Raw genomic sequence first — 26,701 nt, forward strand, 5'->3', positions numbered from 1 at the left:
TGAGAAAAGCTGCATATATAGCCCCTTAAACCTTAGTTTGCCTCCCAATTCAACTCTTCGCTCTCTTCTCCCTCTCTCTCTCCCTCTCTGGCTGGTCCATCTCTTTCGTCTTGAAGTTGTCGTCCTTCCGCTTTTGGTCCCGGCCTTCTTGTCTGCCTGCCTGCAATGGTATCTACTGCTAGTGGCCGGCCTTGTTGTTGTTTTTATGTTTGGTACTTTTGTTTTTTTTTTTTTTTTTTTTTGTGTCCCCCTCACGTCTTTTGTCTCTCATACATTTGTTGTTGCTGTTATCCTGTCGCTCCTTGCCTTCGAGTTGCATAAATTGAATCTGAATTTGTGAGTAAATTGCACACAGGAGACACATTATTTTTGAATTTTGCCTTTGAAATTTGTGGCTTTTCACTTTGACTCTCACCCCTCTGCCTTTGCGCCTCCACCTCCCTTTACATAGCAATTGCAACAATCTCTGACCCACTTGAAGTTACTTTTCACCCATTTCTTTTACCCCCTCATTGTCTCTCTGTCCCCCCCTCTCTCTCTCTCTATTTCGTATATAAGGATCAACCATTTAAATCAATATTAATAGGTAGGCAGGCCTCTTTTTTTTTTTTCTGCTTTCATACAGGCAAATTGCACATTGCACAAATTGCTGCTGCTGTCTCTGCACGCCCCCATCCCCGCCTCCTTTTGACGTTCTTAACCTCCGTTTGCTGTTGCTGTTCCTCGTCTATAAATACAATAAAATGTTTATTTAATATGTGTGCCAGGCTGTGCCAGCTGTAGAAGTATCCATCCTAGAGATATATACACACATACATATCTACCCACTATAGACCCACAACGGTTTCTCTTGCCCCGTATCTCTCTCTCGCTCTCTCTCATTCTCTATCAATGGTGGGAGCAGAGTTACGTTGCAGAGGGTCACACAAACCTTTTTCCATATGCAAATTGTTTTTATAAATTTGCAACAAGCAATTGCTCGACTGCTGCTGCTGCTGGAACTCGTTGTTGTTGTTTGTATAGAAAATTTGTTTAGAGAATATGTAGACGATCGGATTACCTGTCAAATGGACTGGTTAAGGCCCATAAAAGTATGCTATGAAATATATAGCAACTAGCTAGGACAAAGCACACAAAATGAGGGAGGGAAGAATGCAAATCGTTTCCAAATTGAAAGTACATTTCCGTTCAAAGTTTACCAAATTAAAACCCCTTATATCAAATATGATTAATTGCCATTTTAACAATTTAGAAAATGAATTTCCTTAGTGCAATGACAATTTATAATATTTGTTTTCTACATTCTATATTTTTTAATCTGTTTCACAACTATTTGAAGGCCTGAACTACTCTGAAACAAACAAAGTGTACAAGTGACAGTCTGTTCCCTTCATGGGTCTCTTTGCTGGTGATCCTTTGAAACAACGCTAAAGAAGGTTCTAGAAACGGTTGATTAATCCTTGAGTCATTCTAGGTAATTTGTAGACTTTGTTTTCTTCTGATGTCTGAGATCCCTCTTTATAGTTTTGGGATTTACCGATTCTTTGTATGATATCACTGGATTGTTTTGCAAGTCTGAACATATTAGATGTGCTTACCCACAAATGCTGAAGCACCATCGTCGGTTTGACCATTTGGCCTGAGTTGGTTTGCTTTCTCGGGGGGCTTTTTTGGGTGGGGAAGCGGGGGTTTCATAGTTAGGAGAAGCTGGAATCAAAACCGTAACAATTGCCCACAATTGCAAAAGAATCGTCGTTAATTACTCTCCCCTACCTTGGGCACTTGCCCCCCCTCTAGTCTTTCCGACCAGTCTTTGGTCTCTATGCTGTCTCTTTTGGGCTTGTGGTTCTCTTGTGTTGAGGAGGGGCCATGGCAATGGTGGGAATGATGGGACTTGGTTTGTTTCAGCTTAAAAGAGCAAGACAAATACCAAGCATGTGTCTTCCCCTCTAACCATCAGCCACCACCCCCTGACTCTAGCAGGCTGCTCTTGTTGCCGGTGTTTGAGAATGAAGAAGAAACAGTTGGGAGTCAGAGAGAAACCAACGAACGAACGCCTGGCGCATCGTTAAGCGTTGCTGCCAAGTGGCAAAACTCAAATAAACATAAACGTGCATACACACAAATACACACACACACACACACACGTTGAGAAAAAGTAAAGAAAAAGAGGAGTATGGGGTATGGGCGGGTAACCAGCCACTGCCAAAATCTCTGAGCTGCTGCTGGTTGGTTTTGTTGTCTTTTGCTCTACTCTGTCTGCCTGCCGCTTTGCCTGGGCATGGGAGACTCATTAAAATGCAGTGCGAGATAATAAGCATTTTAATTAAATATTTAACAAGAATAAGTTTATCACAACACGAGCCAGAGTGTGTGTGAGTAAGAGAGAGAGAGAGAGAGCGAGAGATAGAGACAGAGAAAAAGAGAATGGGTGAATGTAATGGCTTGTAAGCGTCTGCCGCAGCTACGGCGGCGGCTTCGAACAGTTCGAAAAAGGGGCAAATGGGAATGAGTTCTATCTCGCTTTTTCTCTCTATCTCCGACTTTCTTTCACTCTTTGGCAATATTTTGATGTAATTTGAGCGCCTAATTGGCGCACGTGCTAAACTGACGATGGCAGCGAGCAGTGAGCCTCCATCTTCATCTCCAACTCCTTTGGCGAACTCCTTCTCAGGTCTCAGTTTCAGTTACAGTTTCCTACTTACCTTCCTACAACCTTCATTCCTTGCTCCTCCCTCTATTACCTCTATCCACTTGCCAGTTGCCACTTTCTACTTCGTCGTTGCTTGGCAAATATTTGTTGACTTTGTTTGCTTACTCTTCTCTTCTTCATCACCATCACCATCATCATCATCATCATCTTCTTTCTCTCTTTCTCTTTATACTTGCAGAGGCTTCGGCTTTGTCACATTCAGCGATCCAAATAGCGTAGATAAGGTACTCACCCAAGGCACACACGAGCTGGATGGCAAAAAGGTAAATGTTAATACCCCCAAAAAAAAAAAAACTGAAAAAAAAAATACTTTCTACTCATAAGTGTTCACCTCTTTTTTTCATTTTTGGCTCGTTACTGTTGTTGTTGTCGCTACTTTTTGGCGTTTCGTTTTTTTTTCATTTTTTGTTGTTGTATTTTTTGCCGACTGCCAAACAAAAAACTTTACCAACTATGCAAAATATTTGCGCAAAGCAGCGACCAGCTTTAGCATCATCCAACATCCAACATAAATTGCCTCTATTGACAGCAATTAGAAAGTCAAAGCATAACACATACAAAAACCCAAAAAAATTAAAAAACCCACCAAAAAAAAAATGACATTAAAAAACGGAAAACGAAAGAAAAACAAGTAAAATACGAAGGAAACACCATGGGAAAAACGATGCAAACTACAACAACAACAACAACAGCAGCAGCAGTAGCCATGGAAAAAAAGAAAATCATAAAAAAATCGTACAAATTTGTGAAAGCCAAACAATTTTTAATTACGTGATGAACACATCAAATGGAGTTTTTACATCCAACAACAAATACATTGAAACTGGATGTGTGTGTGTGTGTGTGTGTGTGCTATACTAATTTTTTTCAGTTGCAGGGTATCTTAAAAATGCTATGGAATATGAAGAATTTTCATTAGTTTAGGTTTTGCCTAGTTTTTTATATTATTTAGAGATTAGGAATAGAGCTCGCTTTATTATATAGATTATCCAATTATCCAAGGCGCCACCTAGCGGTCAGTTAATAAGATGATTAATTTATTGCAGTTAAAGTTAAAGCTTCTCTCAATAAGGCCATTAATCCCTTCACGGTTCTAGTAGTCAGCAGTATTCGAATCGTCCTGGAATTGGAAATTGAATACATCTGAGGGTTTGAAATACACTCACAAAAATATACAGGACGCAAGAGAAGTCCTTTTCAATCCATGTTCATTTGTATTTCTGAAGATCCTTGAAACTCAAACATTGTGTCCTGTGTAATATGTCTTGAATTCAATTATTTATAGTGTTCGCTGGCAAATGGAAAAGAAGGATCAATTTAATAAATTAAAGGGTATTTTGGGAAAAGGTTTAATTCTTTTTTTCTTTCGTTACGTTTTGTTTTGGTTTGAATTTTTGTTTCTTTTTTTTTTTGTGTTTTTTGACATTAGTATTCAAAAGCTTTTATCTGGCCATTTGGCATTTTGGTCATTCACCAGTTACATATTGATGGAATCAGCTTTGATTAGCTACAGTGAAAACTGGCTAAGCCGCTATCAAATGTGGGAATATATTACGCATTAGCCAAATTAACTGAAGCTTTGCTGTGTGTGTTCTTCGGTGTTTCTGGTTTGTTTTATCTGTCAGTCAGTCAGTCAGTCGTTCAGTTAGTTTGTCTGTTTGTCCGTGTGTCCATTTGGTCATGCTTTTTATGACTGGCAAACTGTAAATAAAATGCGCAGTCGGCATTTATGTATGTGCAAAATGCATTTATTCGTATATCTATATAAATGTATATACATTTATCCTATCTATATACCCTTCCCCTTCGCTTTGCTCTATCCCCCAGCCTTCTTTTCCCTAACACCGCCTTACATCCTTACGTCCCTCGTGTTGTTCGGCCTCTTCATGGATTTTCATGTTTCCGTTTGGCTGCGCACATCCAAACGAAACAAATTCATTTCATTTCGTTACGGTTTTTCGGCCTGATGTATTTTTTTGAAAAAGCCAAAAACCGTTGACGTTAACGTTGACTTCGACGTTGACTTTGGCGTTGCCGCTGCCGTTGCTGTTGCTGTTGACGTCGACGTTTGCCACTCAGCGCTGATTAGTTTTAATTTTAATCTAAAAATCAATTTCCCGCCTGGCGGTTGCTGTTGCCGTTGCCGTTGCCGCATTTGCTCTTGTTTTTCGTTTTTCATTTTTCTGCACACAGGAAATCAACACGGCAAACATCAACCATGAACTGGCTAAACTTTTCTATGGTATATGTATGTATATACAATATAGAAATATATATATACATATATATACTTATATCCTTCTGATACACGAGGGTCATTCAATATGTAATAATTTGAATTGCTATTGGCTTTATTTGGCCTTCGTCTCGTTGATTTCATAAGCACTTCCGTATCATACATAGCTTGAGCTAAGCTGCTATATTAGACCTATCCAATCTTTGTTTAGACAATCCTAATGCGAAAAGGTAAATTAATCTGCTTTAATGTATTAATATGGTTTACACCATAAACTCATCTGTAAAGTTTAAGGATGCAGGCAAGAGATGAACTATAGCTAACTGAATGATAAATAGTGAAGGATAAAGGTTTTTGAAAATAGGTGGAACACTGACTGACTAGTCGGACAATCGCCAAAAGAACTTCATTACAAAGTCTAGGTCTAGCGTGCTTATATTCTGCAATCATTATTGGGAATTCACAACTTCACTTTATCTATTCTTCACCTTGCTGCAATCGGGTGTCAGTTTATTGTCTCTTCCGAAATGAGACACCCTAAAGTGAAGATATATGAAGGGATTTGGTAGCTTCACTTTGAATGCATGTGTTCCGCTCCATCCGCTCAATGGTTACTTGACTCCATCAAGGCAATTTTAGCATTGTTTAAGTTTCGTCAGGGCACTTTATTGATTTAATTACCGGTAAGTTCATTGCTTTGTTTGAAATCTTTGGTTGACCCTCGTATGTACATAGGTGTGTATGAGTGTGCCTATGTCCTGTGACAATTTTTCCTGTTATTATTATTGCTTTAGGATTTCAATTTCTTTTTTTGTATTTTCTTCTCTGTTTTTGGCAGGAGCTTAAGGAATAAAATCTTTTTCAGAGATTTCCTCTAGTCGCCCATCATTTTGCTACCGCTTCTCTCTCTCTTTGAGGTTTTACCGTTAGCTGTCAAGTCCTGCTGCTGTCTTCTAGCCCCAAAAAGCTAACGCCGCAAAAGAAGGACAAGAATTAGAGGAGGGGGATAAGTGTGAGAGAAAAATGAGTAGCTAACGCTTAAAATTGAATTTTTATGATTTTTAATTATTTTTAATGACGCTGCTTATTGGGTAATGCGGAGAGCATGAAGCAGACGAAGATGAAGAAGTATGAGAAGAGACTCTTGCTCTTCCCTCCTTTCATTCGCCTTTTTACTCATCTACTTCAGCATCTCTACTCTTCCCCCATCCCTCCAATGGCCGAGCAATTTGTTATGCGTTAATTCGTGCGTGCTCAGCTTCAAGTTGGTAGTCACCTCTCACATTCCCCTCCGCACATTGCTTCGCTCCTCTACCCCCACTGGGGCAATTTCGTTTAATGTGCAATGCAGGGCTTATGCAAGATTTATGCTTCGGCTATTAATATGAAGAGTTGTGCCACAATAAGTGCGTGTGTGTATCTGTGTGTGTGTGTGTGTGTGTGTGTGCGAAATGTACTTTTCATTTAAATGTCATTAAGCATACGATTTTCCCATTTTTGGCATTTTCATACTATCATTCTCTCTCTCTCATTCTCTTTCGCTTTTTATCTAGCTGTCTGTTTCTCACTCGTTCTATCTCATTTTTCTTTCGTTTTTCTCTCTGCAGGTCGATCCAAAAGTAGCTTTTCCGCGACGAGCACATCCCAAGGTAAGTACCCGAAAAAAAAAAAACAGAAAATGCCAAAATGAAACTGAAATTGTGGTGGGCTCAGCTCAACGGGGTCTGAGTCTGGTGAGTCTGGGTCCTGGTTCTCGTTCTGGTCCTGGCGTAAAGGATGTGTCATAAGTAGCAGTAAATGGCAGATGAAATTAAAAACGGAAGACTACAAGAACAACAACAACAACAACAACAAGAATGAAAAGGGGGGGCGAAAAGAAAAAAAAAAAACGCAACCAAGATAACTTTGCGGCTGACAGGCTATGGCGGGCGTCCTTTCCCTCATTCACCCCCATCTTCTCCTTAAAGTGATGATGACAACAAAATTTCGCCAAAACGAAAAAGCAACTGTATAAATGGGTGTGTGTGTATTATGGGTGTCTCTCTCTCTCTCTGTGTATGTGTGTGTGTCCCGGAGCAGGAAAGTGAGTGGTGAGCTGAAAAACCTGCCAAGCTGTGGACCTACTACCGTTACCCATTGCTGCCATTGCGGCTGTCTCCTGCCACCTATTGCCACTTGCCGCAGTACCTTCAAAATGCCACACGCACATTTTCTTTCTCTGCAACACGACGACCAGTTAGACAGGCATTACAAATAGGCCTGGCGCTGCTCTTTGAGCACAGGCGGTTTATTCCTCTCTCACCCACTCTCTGTACTCTACCAAAATTAAGGCTTATACGGCTAAGGGAGTCCACATGGAGTCGATCAGGCTATTGAAGTTTCTCTTTAATGGAAAAGACAAGAAAAATTGTCTATTTGAAATTCTATTTTAAGGAAGTTTGGCATAAATAGTTTCAATTTGATAAGCAAGACACCTTAGCGACGCTGCTTATGGACGACATGGATGATGACAGTAAGCAATTTCAAGGCAATTGGCTGTTTATTTACATTTTGTGTGTCACTGCAAATCCTAAAGATAATTAAAATCAAACCTATTTTAATATAATATGTTGTTTTGTACCACTTAATTGTAGATTTGATATCTGTAAAGAGAACCTTTTGGAAAATCTAATTTGTATCTAATATTTAAATATCCAAATATTAACTCAAGGTATTATGAAATTCCATAAACTTTTTGTTTGTGTATTCTGCCGCATTGAGTAGATGACGACGACTACGACGAAGACGGCGACAAACCGCAAAGCACAACCATAATACGCACGCAAAACGACTTACACACATATACAAGAGGAGCTATATAGCAAAAGTCTCCTTTCTTGCTTGAAACGAAAGCAAAAAAAAAACACACAAACACAAAAAATAAAACGCGCAAGAAAAACTCTTCCTCGTCTTTTTTTGGGCTTGGAGCTACGCGTGCTTATCAACACGCAGCTGATTTCCGTTGCTATTTCAGAGGCGCGTGCCTCGTCCCGGCCCACCTCCACCTTCAGACTTTCCTCCTGCCGCCCTTTCCACCATTCTGCGTCTTTCTCATCAACTTCCTCCTACAAATGCTGCTCCTGCTCCTCCTTGCGTTGGCTGGCAGCACCCAACAATTATTTACGTAATGTTATTATTATAATATTTTTTTAAACGCATTCTCACTGGATTTGCGTTTGCCACATTGCCTCCCCTCTAGCATCCCTTGTGTGTGTCTGTGTGTGTGTGTGTGGGGGGAGGAGTGGAAGAAGTGAAACTCTCGGACTAGCAGCATTTGCCAGTGGCTTTGTGTTGTTCCTGCTGCTTCTGCTACGCGGAATATCCTCTCTCGCATATTAAAAGGCGTTTAAAAACATAAATCCAACGTCTAACGGCTGCTTATGAAAATTACGAGAGAGAAGCAAAAAAAAAAAAAAAAAAAAATGAATGACAGTGGGAAAAGAAATGGCGCAAGGAAGCAACGGAAGGGATGTGACGCAAAACAGCAAAAAAAAAAAAAAAAACAAAAAAAATGAAAACAGAAAGAAAAGCGAAAAACGGGAAGCGGCTTGTGCTTGGGCTCCTGGTTGGTGGTAGTAAATGGCAACCCAAAGGAGTCGATGGAAAGGAGAACACACACACACACACACACAGAAAAGGCGCAGAAAAAAAAATTGCAAGCGACATCAAAAGCAGAGGACAATTTCTCGCACCGTTTGGCCAAAAGCCGAAGGCAAGAGAAAGGGAGAATAGAGTAAATGGTGGAACAGCAGAAGTAGATAAAGGAGATGGAGGTGGTAGCTGTAGCAGCACCAGCCGAACGACTGCCCACAAAATGTGGCCCAAAAATGCTTGCGGTTGCAGCGAAAGTTAAGAGTTTTCACACAAAAAAAAAAAAAAAAAAAAAAAATAAGTTGGAGAGAATGGGGGAGGGCACATAATGAAATGAAGCATACTAAATGATGCTGCTAAGTTTTAAGAGGAGAACGAGATACACACACACACACACACACACACAGAGAGACATAATGAAATTCGAAGGAAAGGAAAAAATGATGATATTTTTCGACCATAAAATGCAGATGAGCCGACTAAGCAGAAAATAGTTGCAGGAACCAAAGAGAAATGGGCCAGGCCGAAAAGTAGGCCTCGAAGATGGTACCATCAACCCTCGAATGGTGGCAGCTACACATGTTGCAAGCCCACCTAGACCATCCTTTCCCTCTCCACTTCCCAACACTCACCAGCCCAGTTAATTTCTTTGCCTTTCTCCTGACTATGAATACGAAATGTAGCTATATTTGTGTTTGGTCAAGCCAAAGGGCAATGGGGCGGGGAGAGAGGTGGTGATACTGGGGGATGTATGACTTTTTGGTGATGGGGACGACAGAAAACGTTGGCGCTTTTAATGTGCAAAAATTTTGTATAAGCCATAAAAATGCAGGCGAATAAGTGAAATGGATTCTATGGTCGACTCAGCTACTGCCTGGCCCATATAAGTATGCTATAAAAAAGTGAACAACTGCAAACTAAACGGGGAATCTCTTTCAGCTGCGCGACTTCTGTTACAACCACCCACCCACATTTACACAGGCACACACACACACACATACACACCAATATTCACACATACCAACACACACATAGAAACCCAGTTTGAACTTGGCTAGGATTTATGAGTGTTTATGTAGCTGTTCGTAACAAAAGAAAATCATTTTGGGAATTCCACTACTACTGCTGCGCTGCTCCAAATGGAAAACTAAAACTATTTTCAAGTACCAGCAGCAGCAGCATCAGACGGAAGAGAAGAGAACTAAATTTGTAAAGTGTCACAAAAGTCTTTAATATCAAATTGAAATATGACAACATACAAATCTATGTATATATATGTATGCTTGAATGTCCCTACCAGTGTTTTTTAGTCCTTATTGATTAAAATTGAATTAATGAATACTTACGAGATCGGTTTTTTGGAATGAAAGGCTTTGAAAATGACTTTCGGTCCCTTTTGATGACAATTTTAAGGATAATTCACATAGAAATTCATTGTTTTAGAAACCCAACAAATAGTATTCATCAAAACTAAGTCTAATTGTAAGTTTAAACAAATACTTCATTATTTACATATAATAACAAGTTTTTTTTTGAGTACTAAAAGGATTTTCTTTGATGTTATTTCGGTTGACAAACCGGTTTACCGTTTCGCTCATATAACTGATTATGTTTTTCATGAGTTTTGCAAAAAGCATAAGGCCTCATAGTCGTCAAATCGTATCAATTGACTCACACATGACAGGGGAACCTCATTCAATGACTGACTGTCTGGGAAGGTTTATAGCTTCATTTTCCATTAAATTAACACGCTCAACGCCCTGGGCTCCCCGTCCCGTGCGTTGTTTCCTGTTACCCCGATAGACACTTACACATTTTGCTGCTGCTGCTGCTGCTGTTGGAGGAAAACTTTTCTAATTTAAACCGGCAGTTTCAGTCAATTGCCACAGCTTACCGCTTTTCGACATGAGTTTTACTTTTTTTTTTACAGTTTTTTTTCCTCTGTGTTTTTTTTTTTTTTTTGCTTTTTTTACTACCTTTTTGGAGTATTTCAACACCGACACAAAGAAGAACAAAAATTTCCAATACATTAAAAGTTGTGTGAATACATACACTTTGGCAGAATCCATTACAACAGACAGATAGACGGGGCGAACTGGAAGACGGACGGACGATTGGGCGGGCGGACGGACGGTGGGGACATGCAGACAGACAGACATGAAAGCCAAGCCATAAATCTAATAAATACGTGTAGTTCTCACTCTCTTACCCTGCTTCTCCCTCTCCCCCCAAATGCCCTTTTAGTTTTCACTGTGTGCAATAACTTGTAAAATATGTAATCAATCAAGATGAAACAGTCGTCGTAGGAAAACGGCAGCCAAACTATGTCGGAAGTATGCGTCTGACTGCAGTTGAGATGAAGAGAAGAAGAAAGAAGCCAGTGGGTTGTCGGTGGGCGTTGGGTGGGTCGATTAATTCAACTTTTCAACATTGCCAGACAATGGGACTTGAGCAATACAAAGAACGAATGACTGCGTCGACAGTGGCAGTGGCAGTGGCAGTGGCAGTGGCAGCAGCTACTGCGGCAGCGGCATCGGCATTGGCATCGGCATGTGAAAAAAGTCAAAAGTTGAAAGTGCAATTTTGTCGTTATTATTTTACATTTACAACAAAAGGCAAAAGGAGAAGCAGTAGCAGGAGCAACCAAACCAAAAAAGTGAAAAGTTACTCAACTATTTCATGCGGCGGCGGCATGCTGCATGTGTGTGTATGAGTGTGAATGTGTGAGTGTGTCTGTGTCTCCTCTTACTCACTATCTCTTTGTCTTTCTCTCTTTCTCTTTCTGTAATTGTCAGTTAGTTGGCACTGTCAGTCCGAATGTTGAAATTAATTTATTTCAATTGAAGTTGAACTTTTGTGGCGTTATTACTTTGCAAAACTTGCCCCGGCTACGCATAATAAAACGTTAGGAGCAGCTACCAGCAACCAGCAGCCGTACAAAAGTCACCAGGTGCAGAGAGCCCCCCTAAAAAACCACCAACCTTCATATTCTCTTTCCTCTTTCCTTTTTCACTCTCATCCCTTTATTGCCCATTTTTCATACATATTTATTTTAGCTTGGGCGAAAATAATCAAATTGCAAAATTGCAAGTGTTGCCAGCATCAGGAGAAAGCAACGAACGTCAACTAAGAGTAGTAGTGGTAGTAGTCGTAGTCGGTCGTCATCATCATCGTCATCTTTGTTTCGATCTTCGTCCCCCCCAACTCAACTCAAGTTAGTCCCTCCTCACTCTATCTGTGTGTGTGTGTGTGTGTGTTTTTATTTGATTCGTTTGCCAATATTCGTTGTCTGTTTTCCCTATTTTAAAAGAGTCTCTTTGGGATGCGGGGCGGATGACAGGGGTTTTGGTGGCAGGTTCTCTGGCAGGTGTCGTTGACGGGCTGCCCTGATAATTTGTTGTGCGAGATTTTCTTCATTTTTTTATGCTCCACTCTTCCTACACACACACATACACACAAACAAACACTTTGTCGATGTTGGTGCCCAACATTTGCAAATGGCAGACGTGAACGCTTCATTGATAGTTATTTGATATGCATATATATAGAGTATATATACGATATTGTATATTGAAATTGTTAAAGGGAACATAAATGGTAGAAAGGAGAGCAGTAACTTTGCTGAATACAACAAAGTGTTTTGTTATTATTTACAACTGCACAAAATGAAATGAAATCCGTAAATTTTGTATTGTTTTTACCTTACTAAACAAATGTTGTTTCCATTGAATAGTCGGAATATGTGCCTAAATATAAGTTATAAGATTCGTATTCAAGTTGTTACAGCTTTCACTCTAGGTCATGGGTCTCAGTTGAGTAAGAGTAAAGTTCTGTCATTTCAATTACCATACTTACATATAAACATACATATTAAGTACAAAGTCTCAGAAGTGTTTGACTTTTGAAAAACAAGACTTAAATACTTGTTCTTTAACCAACTCAAATAGAAACAATCGGTCGCAATTTAAGTTAACAAAAGTTACTTTTCAAGCAAATGGAAACCTATTCAGTTTTGTTAAAGACTGGAATTTAGAATTGAATTCTTAGGATTTTAAAGGATGTTGCTGCCCGTCAACTGAAAGAGTCTCAATAGTCGAAGATATGCAAACGGCAAGGATAAAGAATGTGGAACTGGGTAACAAAATACTGACACCTAAACCCAATCAACACTTTTCCTATAAAGACATTTAGAATTGAAATCTTAGGAATTCAAATGTGTTTCGATGGGAAAAAAAAGGTCCAATGGACTTAATCAAAGAAACTGATAGATTATTATAAATAATTTTAAAATTAGCTATTAAATTTCAATAAGTTTTTAAAAGTTAAAAACTTTAAATGATTCCATAGTATTTTAGTAAACGGCAGATATCTAATTCTAAGATGGCAAAAGTAGTTTATCTCGACTGAGCCATCGCACTCATTGTTGTGGCCAAACACAAAAGACCGCCTTGAATATATAGTAAGCCAGCCACATTGTTCCTTTGTGCTGACAGTGTTGGTCAACGAATTAAATGTTATTGGTATTAGTTAATCGACATTTTCGAGGTAAATTGCTCAATTCATGGTTAGAAGAAGTTTTGCATAACATTTTTTGGCGTAGAGAGAGGTTGGGAACATACAAAGAGGAATCTGTTTGAATCGAATTTTGTATTCTTCTTCATTTTCTAACCACAATTACTGCAGAAAATTCCTTTTAAGTAATAAACAGAAATTGTAATTACTTTTACGCCTTCTTCGTGGCCCTCGCCTGTGCCTTTGCCATTGCCATTGCCATTGCGTTTATGTTTGCCTTTGCTTCATATCCTCAAGTATGTAGTAGAATGCAAATTGTAGTTTGATTTTCTGTTTTCTTTTTGTTCCAAGTGTTTGGTTCGTGTTCGTGTTATTGTTGCTGTTGTTGTTGTTGTTGTTGGTTGTTGGTTTTGCGTAAGCTTTTTAAACTGAAATCAAAAATCAAAATCCGTACACACAGACCTACACAGAATGTTAAATCCGCAAATAATTGACAAAGTTTAGGCATAAACGTGGCTCTGTCTCTGTGAATTGTTGTGGAACACACATTGAAAGCGTGGCGGATGAAGAGAAGGCGTATGGTGTAGGAGGATATGTGTGTGCTGGGGCCAACTTCAAAATATGTTGGCCACAAATGGCAAAAGTTTGACAGGTAAACGGAATTTTCGGCAGAATATCTATGTGTATGTGCATGATGATGGTATATGCCTGGGAAGGGAGAAACAGGGAGAGAGAGGTGTGGCTTGGCTAAGGCAATGGAAATCGAGAATTTTTGGGGGTAGCATATGTAGCTACTATAAATATAGATATATATAAACACATAGATATACATATATAGAGCAATGGGTAGGAGAAGTTGAAATAGCTTTAAAGTCAATACATTGTCTATGCTAGTTCACTATTTGCTTTCGGCTCAGTTCGGTTTGGTTCGGTTAGGTTTTTTGGCGGCCATTTATGTTTAATGAGATACTTTTTAACAGCCTCATAAATGGCTATGATAACCACTTAATGTCGGAGCCGGAGACCGGAGCTAGAGCACTGAGCCGAAGCCGGAGCCGTTGCTGGTTGCTGTCGTCGACGCTATCGCCTAAAAGCGTGAGACTGTGCTTGTGCCTCTGCCTCTGCCATTGCCACTGCCTTTGCCTTTGCGAGAGACGACCGAGCCAGATCCAGAGCCAAAAAACAATTTACATATTAAACTTGCCCGCGACGATGAAAAAGCCATAGCCACAGAGTTGCCTCACAGCCTGTTATCCTTGCACACATCCTCTTTCCATCTCTTTCCATTCACTCTCACTCTCTCCCACACCAACACACCAACACACACCCACACACACACACACACACACACACACACACACACACACTTTGGCTCTTCTCACCCAGCGCGTGCGAAATATGCTCGCCTGCGGCGCATTCACTTTAATTTGATTAAATTTTGAACATTTTCACGTAAAAAGTTGCTCCTTTGGCAAAAGCTTCGACTACAGCTCCAGCTCCAGCTCGCTGGCTTTAGTTCCAGTTCGAGTTTGAGGCTGTTGTTGTTGCACATCCAACTTGATGCTCATCTGCGCCTGAATGGATGGATGGCTGGATGGATGGCTGGATGGATGGATGGATGGATGGATGGATGGATAGATGGGCCATGAGTTCAGCTCAGCTGTTGTCTGTGTGTTAAATAGTTAAAAAAATACCCTACAACAATTTCATTTTTAACAATCGAGCATGTTGAATCATTTCCACAGGTTCTAGAGCGCAAAAAAGTATGCTACGAAAAGTTCACAGACAAATATATATGCTAAATCCATTGAAATGTTTATCTACTTGAATTTTGAGTTGGTTTACACAAATTTAAATGACCATAAAGTATTAAATCATAGAATATGTCTAGATAACTTTTTTGAAGCATTTGTGAAAAATTGCTAACCATAATTTTAATTGCTAATATCCTTAATACATACAAATATAATGGAAATTACATTACATTCAAAACGAAAGACTCAAAAAGGACTACAATCAAAGCCTGTTTTATTGGTCCTTTAAAACGTAAAGCATTGATTAGTTTTTAAAATAAAACTTAGTTAGGAAAATTATCTGATTTTATGATATGTCAAATGAATAGAAATTTAGTCGTAAAAAGGATATTTTTGAGATGTCTTCAAAATGTGTTTGGTAACTTTCTAGGTTTGAGTTCCAGTAATGTCAATTTATCAGAAGAAGCCGAGGAGTATTTAAGATTCGACGAACTGAATTTTGTTTTTGGGGTTTCTTGTTTGTTTTTTTTTTTTGTTTCTTGTTGTTGCTTTCGGTTTTATTTTTTTCTCTTTTATTTTTGCATAGCTGTTGTTGCAGTTGTTGTTGTTGTATTTTATAATAAATAGTTGTTTAAACTTTTGCCCATTCGCCTGCCTTCGTTTGCCACCAATGTGGTTGGCTCTTGTTGCAGTTGGTCTGTTGCTCTGTCCGGCACTTCAACTATTTTTTATATGCAATCTGCTGTTGCTGCTGCTTTCACTGTCTCTCTTTCTCTTTCTCTTTCTCTCCCTCTCTCTCTCTCCCTCCGACTCGGACTTTGCCTCTGCTTCAGATGTTGTATTGTTGTTGTTGTTGGTTATTTTCACCATTTCCTTCTTTTCTTCTGCCGCACATAGTTATGGCCACGATTTTGGCTTTTTGGGTTATGTGCACACTGAGATTTAACTTGGTCTGATTCCTAGCCATCATTTCCTTTTTTCTTTCTCACAATCTCTTGCACGCTATCTCATTCTCTTTTTCTGGGTGCTTAGTAAAGAAAAACTTCAAATTAATTTACCATTAAATCAAAGATGCAAGAAAATAAAGTGTAAGCAACTAAGAATTATAGGGGCCATTATTTTCTGATATACGTATGTATCTATTCCTTGCCAGGATTTGGTGTTATTGCTGCCGTTTATCGCAGGACAATAATTAGTAACACAATTTGAGAAAAGGAAGCGGGGCGTGGCATTTGTAACTGGAAGCTTGTAAAATTGGTTAATTAGAGTTTGGAGTTAACCCATATTTCGAATACCATGGCGTCAACAGTTGGCAAATCGAACTTGATCCCCTTACCTCTGTATATATTTAGCTCCTCTCTCTCTCCCTTACTCTTTCTTTCGTTCACTGTCTACCTGCCTGTCTCTTTTCCTCTTTTGCTGGGGCTGTAACCAAGTAAATTGCTTATGAAATTGACATAGAAGCCGCTGCTCCCCCATCTCCTATTGCTGACTTTTGCCCTGCTGCTATTCCTGATGTCTGCCGGAAATGGAAACAGCGGTAATGATGAGGCAACAAACCCACACACACACACACTCCCACAGACACAAACACACGGCAAGGCAGAGGGAAGAGATGGGAGAGACTGAGAGAGATGAAGACGCACCCACATAATTGGCAAATCACACACATTGATTTCAACGTGTGCTGCTGTTGCTGTCATTGCTGTCGCTGGGTTCAATCGTTCATTTCGCGACATCGCCCCATTCCCCCTCTGTGCCGCCTCCAAAAACCTAAAGCCCTCCCCCCTCACCATTTCCATCTCCCTGCAATAGCGCATACATACCACATCCGACATCCGCCTAAACAACCAGAGACGATGACGCCGCTGCCGACGTAGACGCCGACGACGCTGACGACAACGACAACGACAACGTTGAGAGAGACCCAAAATGCTGACAGAAAATATGGCGCATAATTTAAAAGGCAATGATACCCAAAGAGGCTCAATCCCGTGCCATCCGCTACCAACCTACCTTCCTATCAGCCGCAACTCACTCCGCACAAGAGGTTAACGTAAAAAGAAGTAGAAGAAGAGATACATCTGACTACACTCTAAGAAAAACCCCTCCAATAAAACTTTACTAACATTGCAAGAAGAGGAGGGTAATATCTAAATGTCCTTTAAAGTAAACAAATTGAAAAATCTTGCACTTGAGATCTGTGATGTAAGTAGATAAATAGAAATATTGAAAAGTGTATGTTTAGGAATACAGGTTAAGAAACTCGATCAGCTTGCTGCCAGAAAATGGCAAGATTTCAATAAAAGATCTTTGATTATCATCTTTGTCTGTCGTTTAATGTATGTATATTGAAATAAGTTTGGGAAATGTGTACAAAATTGAGGCTAAATAAGCATTTAAGGCAATTACAGTTAAAGAATTTGCTTCTCTCTGTGTGGGTATGTAGGTGTATCAGAGAATTGTATGTGCGTGTGTGTTTTTTTTTCGGCATGGGGGTGTGGCTTGAGTGTGTGAGTGTCATATAGGGCATCATTAATAACATTGAAACATAGCAGGAGCAGCAGCAGTAGCAGCAGGCCCTTAGCAAAAGAGACAACATCATTTTCCTAACACTCTTCTATCCTTAGGTTCTTCTTCTTCTTTCCCATCTTTCAATTTTCATTGTTTGGCATTTCCTCATTTTTATTTTTTCTGTTCTCTTCTTTATTTATTTATTTTTTTTTTTTTGCTTGCTTAACTTGAAATGGCAGCTGCAGAGGCTGGCGGCAGGCAGCGACAACGTCAGCCTTCATCTTAAATAATTAGGCAAACTTTGTGTCTGTCTCGTACATGTAGGAGAGGCAAAAAAAAAAAAAACAGAAAAGAAAACAGAAGGGAAAATCGCTTCATTGCTGTAATTTATATTATTCACTTGTCATTAACAGCAAAAATTTAATCGCACAGCAGGCAAACAGCAATAGCAGCAGCACGAGAACGAGGTGGCGAAGCCCTAAGGGAAGGAGCAGCGGGAGAGCAACATTTAAAGCGTGAAAATATATTAATTTATGAGCTTTTGGGCAATGAAAATTAAATGGCAGATAATGAGATAATATGAAATTGATATGACAGTTTTTGCCAACCATCAACAGCACAGTAGGAAAAGAATGTGTGAGAAAGAGAGCGAGAGAAAGAGAGCGAGCGAAAGAGACAGACAGACAGACATTGGGTCATAAATGTTTCGGATTCTACTTTAACTCATTCATCAGGAAAACCAGCTCCCAGGCCCCTGGCCAAAACTCGATATGCCAATCCTTCTCAAACTCAAGCTCCATAAACCACTGCCCAAAATCCAGTGGTCGTTGTCATTTAAGTGTATCTCAGATAAGTAAGGGTAATACGCCAACTGAGATGGGGAAAGTTACGGTATGGTGGTAGGGGGAAGGCGAGACAAGAAAAGGGGTGGGTAAGACGAACTAGGGGAAAGGGCAAAAGCAAATCCGCTTGGCCGTAATCTGCACTTGCCTGGCGCGTATCTTAATAAACTATTAAATCAAACGCAAGCTTCAATGCACGCAAGCAGCAACTACACACACACACACACACACACGCGCGTTCCTGCCCACATATGTATTGTAAATAAATAAATGAGTTGTATATTCGCATATTGTATAAATATATGTACACACACACACAACACACACACCAAGGAATTGGGCCCTCATTCGTTGTTATTTCCGCCTTCCCCCACACATACCTATGTATGTATGTATATATAGCCACTTGAACACGAAGAAAAATCTATGATAGGACCCATAGATAGATTTATGAAAACTAGAAGGAAAGAGGCCATGTGGATGGAAGCAAACTAATACAGAGTCACATGCGTAGTATACAACAGGGCGGCTTATTAATATTAAAATGCAGAGCAAAAAGATTCGTGTCGAACATTTATTTCGCAATAATAACTTACCCATTTTAGCCCATATCAGCTCCAAAGAGTAGCTTAACTTATGGCTAAAAGGGAAAAACCATAATCTAAACGCACCAAACTCTATTGCTGCAGAACTGCATTAGAGTAATGTTGTTCCCCTTTAGACTCTCATTTCATCAGGATAATTGAAACTATTTTCACTGTGACATGCAGTTGGAATATAATTGAAAGAAATCAAATCAAATTTAACTCAATTATATCAATAAAAATTTGATGAGGTTTCGCTTATTTGTAATTCAATGGTCGTATCTGAACCTAAACTGCGTTTATTCATGTCCACGATGAATGAATATCAAAAATAGCAATCATTTCCGAACAGAAAATCAATTTATATCCCCATTTGAACCCCTTGCCAGCTCAGCTCAATATCATGACATTGCACCCATGAATATAATTTCTAGATAGAGAGAGATTGAGACTCTGTTTCCCTTGCCAACGGTTTGTGTTATCCCAAAAGAGTAAAGACATTTGGGTTATTTGGATGCGGGTTTTTAGTTTCTTTCATTTCTCTTGCTGTTTGTCTACTTTTTCAAAGTTTCAACAAGTTTTTGTCAACAAACCATAGCAAAATCGAATGGAAAGGTTATTTCAAAATTAACATTTCACATTTACTAATTTGAATAAGAAATTTTTTTTGTTTATTTTTTTGAGATATTACACTTGACTAATTGATGATTGAAAAACAAAAGCGTCTGATTTGTTCATAAATCTATGCATCTATCTATAGACCAGATAAGGATACAAATATTCTATAATTTTTATCTTTTAAAGATTAGTTTTATCAGAAATTCGTATAAGAACTAGTACATTTTTCGTTTAAAGGCTTTGTTTAAGTTTATGTCACCAAAGTGCTAAAAAAAAGGTTACGTCGGGGTCACCAAACTGTTTTAAATGCTTTTTGCAATACATTTTTGATTGCAATTGAATTCATTCAATTAAAGTTGCTGTTTATACACCCCAATATTAGTTTAGACATATTTAAATAGATAGGTGTATATATTATATTTTGGTTAGTTTTAGGTGCTACCTGATGCTTATTTTCTCACTATGTGTCTCTTTCCCTGTGGCATTTTACCCTAACAGCGGGAGTATAGGAATCTGTCCTCCTCTTTCTCGTCCCCTCTGCCATCCACCATACTGACTTGGCTCGACTCTGGGTTATTATTTATGTTTTTGTTATCCGTTGACCAGAGCGTTGCCACACATATACGAGCCCACATACACATGCTGTGTTCACCTATTTTACGATAGAATGAATATCTTTTTGCCTTGTACCTCTGCTACCTCTGGTACCTGCCACTGCCATTGCCACTGCCACTGCCACTGCCACCGATGCTGCTCCACTATGTAGTTTTTGCCACAGTATTTTTTGCACTCTAAGCTTCTGCTGCTGCTGTAGCCGCTGCCATCGCCGCGTGTTTTCCCAGTTTCTAGTCTTGTTTTTTCTTTTACGTATTATTATTTCGTTTTCTTTTTTCCCTCTCTATCGTTTTTTTGTGTTTTTTTTTTTTTTTTTGGCTGGTTCTATGTACTTCCGTTTTGTAGTGAAAAGAGCTTTGCGTGTTGTGGCATCTCCCCTTCCTCATCGACCCACCGCTTCATGCTTCTTCCTTCAGCTCCTCTCACGAGATGTGCGTGTGTATGTTGGTTTTGTTTGTTGCTTAGAGAATTGATGGCAAAAGGATGTGTGTGATTTTGCTCCTGTGTGAGTGTGTGTGTGTGTGTGTGTGTGTGTGGCGCTATGTGTTTTCCCCTTCTCCCCTTGCTCTATCTCTGCTCCGTTCTGCTAGTCCTACTGCTGGCCACAAATATCTGCTGAATGAAGTGGCATTTGTGTTGTGTGGTTTAAAGTAAAGTGCCGCGGCATAAGCTTTTAACAAGCAAAATTGCTTAAATGTTGCCCCGGACTCTCTCTCTTTTTCTGCGTGTGTATTCGAGTTAAGTTTTGAGTGGCTTAAAGCAATTCCTATCCCTTTTATTCTTCTAGTCCTCCTCCTTTTGTAGTTGCAGTTGCATTCGTTGTTGAGTGTGGCGGCAATGTTAAGTATTTTGTTTAGTGCATGGAAAATGACTTATTCATATGATACTTGTTAGTGTTGTGAATGTTGCCTAAAAACCAAACAACAACAAGGAAACAGAAAACCGCTTTCTTCTTCTTCATTACGCTCGTTTGTCCAGCCTATTCCTGACAGTAATCTGTTTATTGCAACCCTGTTGATAATAATCATAATTATTTATGTTTAAACAATGTTGTTATATTTATTATTAAAAAGTACAGCAAGTTGGATGAATATCCAAAATGGATTACAACTTTTCATACAACTTTCAATTTAAACTCTTCACTTTTATTTTCCCTGACTAATTAATTTTATTCAATTTAGTTAAAAGGCTTCGTATTGTCATATTTTCATGCTCCTGTCTTAGTCAGTTAAAAAAAAATAAAGTAAATTTTAAAGAAAAAATATTTGCCACATTTATTATTGCTTCTTCTTTATTTGGTTTTTTTTTTTTTTTTTTGTTGCTTTTTGTTTGTTGTGTGTGGAATTATATCTTATGATTTTTTCTCATCAACTGAAACTCATCTAGTTCTCTCTCCCATAAGACGCAACGCTTTTCTAAGTGAATTTAGTTCTTCTATACATTTGTTGGCGGTTCTTTGTCCCCTTCTCAATGTTCTCCCCGCCGTTTGAACTACCCCTGCTACACGACTCCACTTACTCACACTCACACACACATACATATAAGAGCACACAAACACACACGCTTGGCATAAAATAATCTTTTTATGTGCCTGTTTTGAGCTGCTCGATAGCGCAATTTGAGGCAGCTTTCCCTCACTTGCTGCTCAGCATTGCCCCTCGCCACATACACATACACACACATATACGTATATACACATTCATTGTTTGATCTTGGCCAAGGCGAAAGCAAAGCAAAGCGTCCCAAAGGAGTCGTCAATAAATGCGATAAAGCCAAACATGTTTCATTTGCAATGGCCAATGGTTGAGCTAAGCTTCAGCTTCATCTCTCGCTCTATCGCCAGTTCCACAAGCTTCATCTTCAGTTGCCTTCATCTGTGTGCTGTGGTGCTGTAGCTGCTGTAGCTGCTGCTGCTGCTGTGTGCAACTCATAAAAATGTGCGTCAAGTGTTTGGCCAACTCCTGTGTGGATTTTGACCCATAATTGACTTGTACACATGGCCATATCCCCCAGTTGCCGCCTGCCAACTTCCTTCAACTGACTTCTTATTTTGCTTCTTTCTCTTAGGTTCGTTCTTGCCATTGGGCTGCGTGTCTAAGTCAAGTTTACAGTTTTTCCCTTCACTCTCTTAAAGTTGCACACTAAACCGAAAAGAAAAACAACCAAAAAACAAAAAAACGTCACCGAGTTAAGTAAAGTAAGGTAGAAGAGGAGACATTTTTAATGCCCCCATAGCTATCATTAGTTGGTTGCGGGTGCCCGCTCTTGTTGCGACGGCTTGCGGATGGGTGGGGGGGAAGTTGTGGGTGGTGGTGGTGGTGCTGCTGGTGGAGGGGGTTTAGTGGAATTCACAACAAAGGCAATAGAAATAATCAATACAAATTTTATTCTCTTGCCTCCGCCTCCGCCTTCTGTTTTCCTCTTTCCCTTCTTCGTCATACAAACAAACAACACAATACAATGAAATACATTACAAATCAATTGCAATCGCTCGAAAATCGGCATACGAATTTCCATAGACGATGTCTGGGTGGCTATGCTGACTGGCAAGGGGCAACATTATTATCATCATCAAGCGTACAAAGTTAGTGCCGGCGGGCAGGCAAGTGACGGGGCTAGAGAGCAACGGATGGTCGGTCGGTGGGTCGAAGGGTCGGTCGGGTATAGCGGCCCGACTGAGGATGGATGTGGAGCTCCAAATCGGCAAATGAAACAAACCAGGATTTACATGTACACAGTTATTGCTGCTGTTACACACACACACACACATACACACAAGCACATGTGAGTTGAAGTGTGTCTGTGTGTGTTTGTGTATGCAGCATTTCCTTTGGGTTATTTTCCGGGAACAACATTTCATGGCACTGATAAAGCTGCCATGGCAGCAGCAGCACCAGCACCAGCACCAGCACCAACGCCAGCAGCCACCGTCGCAGTCGACGTTAACGATGACTTTAACCGAAAAGGGGAAGACTCTTAACATATGAGTCGGCGCAAAGAGCGTCGGTGTGCGCTCTTTAGAGCATTTGTGTTGGCTCTCTCAATGTAGTTTTCGGCTGCTGCGAGCATTGGCATGTCAGCAAACTGCCCTGGAGGCAGGCGAAACCACTAACAAAATCTATTTGACGCAAGCGAAATTCATTTTTTTCGCCTCCAGTATGTCTGTGTGTGTGTTTGAGCGTTGGCGCGTGCACTTCAGGCAATGTCAAGTTGACACTTTCACCAAACACACGACAATACGACAAAATGACAACGAAATGAGCGAACGCGACGAACACGACGAACGTCGGCTTAAAGTTGGCTTATCTCATTTAATTTGCTAGCCATCATAAACTACATCATCAGCATTATCATTGTCGTAATCGTCAACATCATCATAGTGAACACAACCTGCATCAATTTGCATCACCGGCATTGTCATCTTATGTACAAATGTACATCAAATCTGCAGACCCCTTTCAAATCGTTCTACAAACTGTACATCACAAAAAGCATCAGTTACATCACCGGCATTGTCGTACCGACATACATGTAAACATCAAGTCTTAATAACACTCGTTCTACAAAATGTACATCACTATTTACATCACAAATATCATCAGTTACAACATTAGTGCCATAATCTACATCATCATTAGATGCAGCACTTTCATTTTAGTCAATTGCATCACATTAAACCCTTCATGCTAGTCGTGCAATAACAAAGTTTACATCAACACTTACATCATCGCTAACATCATCATCGTGATTATCATCACCTTCGTTAGAGGTTACATTGCCGACTTTGCCATTGTTGTTTGTTTGCTTCCTTCATATACGAAACGCACACATCTTCCCATCTCTCTTGCCCACTCTTTCTCACTTGCTCTCTCTCTTGCTCAGTGTGTCGGTGTGTGCGGGCCACCCACGAAAACAAACATAAAGGTGCAACAATGACGCGCGTAAGCTCTGGCTCTCTCTCTCTTTCTCTCACTCACACTTATATATTGGCACTCTCCTGTTTGCTCTCTCCCTCGCTCGCGCGCTTTCTCTCTCTCTCTCTCTCTGTTAATATTACTCTCTTAGCTGAAGCTTAACGCTTCTCTCCATTTGACTGTTAAATTTGATTCCTATTCCTGCTGAAAGTGAAATGTTTCTTTTTCGATGGGCAAAAATCTCATCAAATTTTAGAAAGGAATCGACCCGTAAATACCTCGATGCCTGTTATTGAAAAGAAAAAAAAACTCTCTTACACGCTAAAAGAGAAAGTATCGTAAATAGATGAAGAGCTCAATATCCTAACTCATTGCATTGATCTAATAGAATATTTTCAGATTCTAGTCCAGCAAACGCTTAGGTTACCTTCAAAGTTTTCTCAATTCTGGACTAACCCTTCATTTAATAGGTAACACTGGGCACAACTATGTAAACTGAGGGGAAACATGAACAGAGTAGGCTACTGTAAATGGAACTGTTTTGAGTGTAGTCATAAAGTGTTAAAGATTCAAACGATTACTGACTTACTCGATTCAACTGATTTGATTTATGTTTCACTCAATTAATTTAGATATACATAGTTTAATTAGCTAGGCCAGATCACTTTAAGCAGAAAATCCAAAAAATTTTTTGAAAATTCCGATGTAATTTTCATAATTTTACATACAAGTTTAAAAACATTTAATTTTTAAGTTTGAAATTATTTATAAATATTGCAGTTTAAAATGGAGTTTATCATCAAAAAAAAGGAGCATACTTTCTATGTAAGAGTTATATATATTTTAAGATAATTTGATTGAAAATCTAGAGAATAATTGAAAATTCTGTATTTGCTTGACAACCCTAAAGACTAATTGAAACTTTCTACTACATAGCCCGCATAACAGTTAACAGAGAGTGTTAGCTGGGGTTTGCCGCCCGCTCTCTCTCCCTCCCACTCCCTTTTTCTATTTCTTTCTCTCTCTCTTACTCTCTCTCAGTCGGTTTTGCTGTAGCTTCCGTTGTTGTAATGCTTCTGCGCTGCTGTTGACTGCTTCCTGCTGACGACGACGACGACAACAAGAAAGATGATGATGATGATGATGATGATGACGATGATGACGATGAGGACGACGACGATGAGAACGACGACAACAACGCCAACCGACGCCACCGACGCCAACGACGCCGACAACGACGGCGTCGACAGCGAACATTTCTCGGTTCGGCATGTATTCTTCCTTCTGTTGTGTGTTGCTAAAAATCCTACGCAATTGGCGAGAGTCCTTCAGTCGTTATCAGACAAGCGAGTCCAACAGTCGTTTAGTCGCTCTGTTCCTTGTTAGCGGTGCAAAAAGTAGCCTAGTGAAAAACAACACAACCAAACCGAAAAAAATTTCCAACTAGAGAGCAAACCAACACAAAAAAAACAAAAAATTAAGATTTATAAAAAATTAAGGAAATCAAATCCATCTTTCAATTTAGTCAAGTCAGCATTAGTCAGTCAAGTTAGTGAGTCAGTCAGTCAGTCAGTTAGTCAGTCTCTCTGTAGTATTTGTCGTCGTCGTTCTCGTCACAACGTAAAGCAACAACCGTAAGGAAATTTAGTTAATTTTGTTGATCACAAAAATTATCCAACAAGAAAAAGCGGCGCGGAACTATTTTTTTTTTTGTACAAGTAAAAACAAAACACGCGTTCAAGTGCAATCAAATAACCGACAAACCAATCACAACAACAACAACAGCAACAACTCAAATAACAACAACCACATCCATAATAACAAAGCAAAGAAGACATATATAACAGGAGCAGGAAACTACCGTTGAGCTTTAGTAGTGTGTATTAAACATAACAAACGAAAAAAAGAAAACAAATCTAAGAAAAAACACAAATTAAACAACAACAAAATCTACAAAGAGCTTCTCAGCAAAGTTGTGAAACACTCAAGAAACAACCGACAACCAACAACGAATATCATTGTTTAAGCAACAAGAACAACGCCAATTAACAGCAACAAGAACAACAACAGCAGTTAGAACAACAACAGCTAAGAACAATAATCATAATCAGAAGAAGAATCAACATCAGCAAATTGATATAGATTGATTAAGACAAGAAGCATCATTATTAACTTATCTCTGCCGCCGACATATCCAAGTCGTCGGCACTTTTCACATCAATTTCCTGTCGAAGGTGTTGCTATAAATTCAATCAAAATTTCACACTTTGGAGTAAATCTGTTTTACGTGAAGCAGCCAGCGGAGTTATTTCAGCAGCCGCCGCTTCCGCCGTTGCCGCCATTGCCGCCAGCTCAAGCGACAATTAAAGCGATTAGTCCGCCTGTAGGAGCAGTCGCCGCAGCAGCAGTAGCAGCGCCGCCAACAACACAGTTGACGTCGCTGTCAACGACAGCAGCAGCAGCAGCAGCCGCCACAATTCCAACAAAGAAGCTCGTTGTAAGTTTCACTTCCTTCTTCTCTTACTCCAACAACAAAAATAACAAGAAAAACAACAACAATATCAACACAACATCATCATCTCCCATCTCGCTCACGTTTGCTGTCACTTAATCCCCCTCAAAACTATATACACAAACCTTTTCCTCCCGCCTCTCCACATCCCTTTTACCATCGTCATCATTATCATCATCAGCGAATCCAATTTTCCATCTCTTAATTATTAATGTTATTTAATGAAAGTTTTGTCCTTGTCTCGAGACTACTCCCCT

At 39.6% G+C, this 26,701-nt stretch overlaps 1 protein-coding gene across 7 annotated transcripts in view; it reads left to right on the forward strand.

The window, feature by feature from the left end:
• Positions 1-26,701, forward strand: part of Rbp6 (RNA-binding protein 6) — a 196,629-nt gene that overhangs the window by 82,848 nt on the left and 87,080 nt on the right. For 6 of the 7 annotated variants that reach the window (XR_011031961.1, XM_068286439.1, XM_068286440.1 and 3 more), the window contains exons 5-6: positions 2,892-2,976; positions 6,557-6,598. Coding sequence is in view for 5 of the 7 variants with exons in the window: in XM_068286439.1 (XP_068142540.1) it covers positions 2,892-2,976; positions 6,557-6,598 (127 nt within the window). In the remaining 2 variants the exon portion in view is untranslated. Of the gene's footprint in view, positions 1-2,891; positions 2,977-6,556; positions 6,599-25,263; positions 26,430-26,701 lie in introns of those variants that run through there. The other variant, XM_068286442.1, reaches the window with a different exon arrangement.

This window comes from Drosophila tropicalis, unplaced genomic scaffold (genome assembly GCF_018151085.1).
Source record: "Drosophila tropicalis isolate 14030-0801.00 unplaced genomic scaffold, ASM1815108v1 contig_443, whole genome shotgun sequence".
NCBI classification, from domain to species: Eukaryota; Metazoa; Arthropoda; class Insecta; order Diptera; family Drosophilidae; genus Drosophila; species Drosophila tropicalis.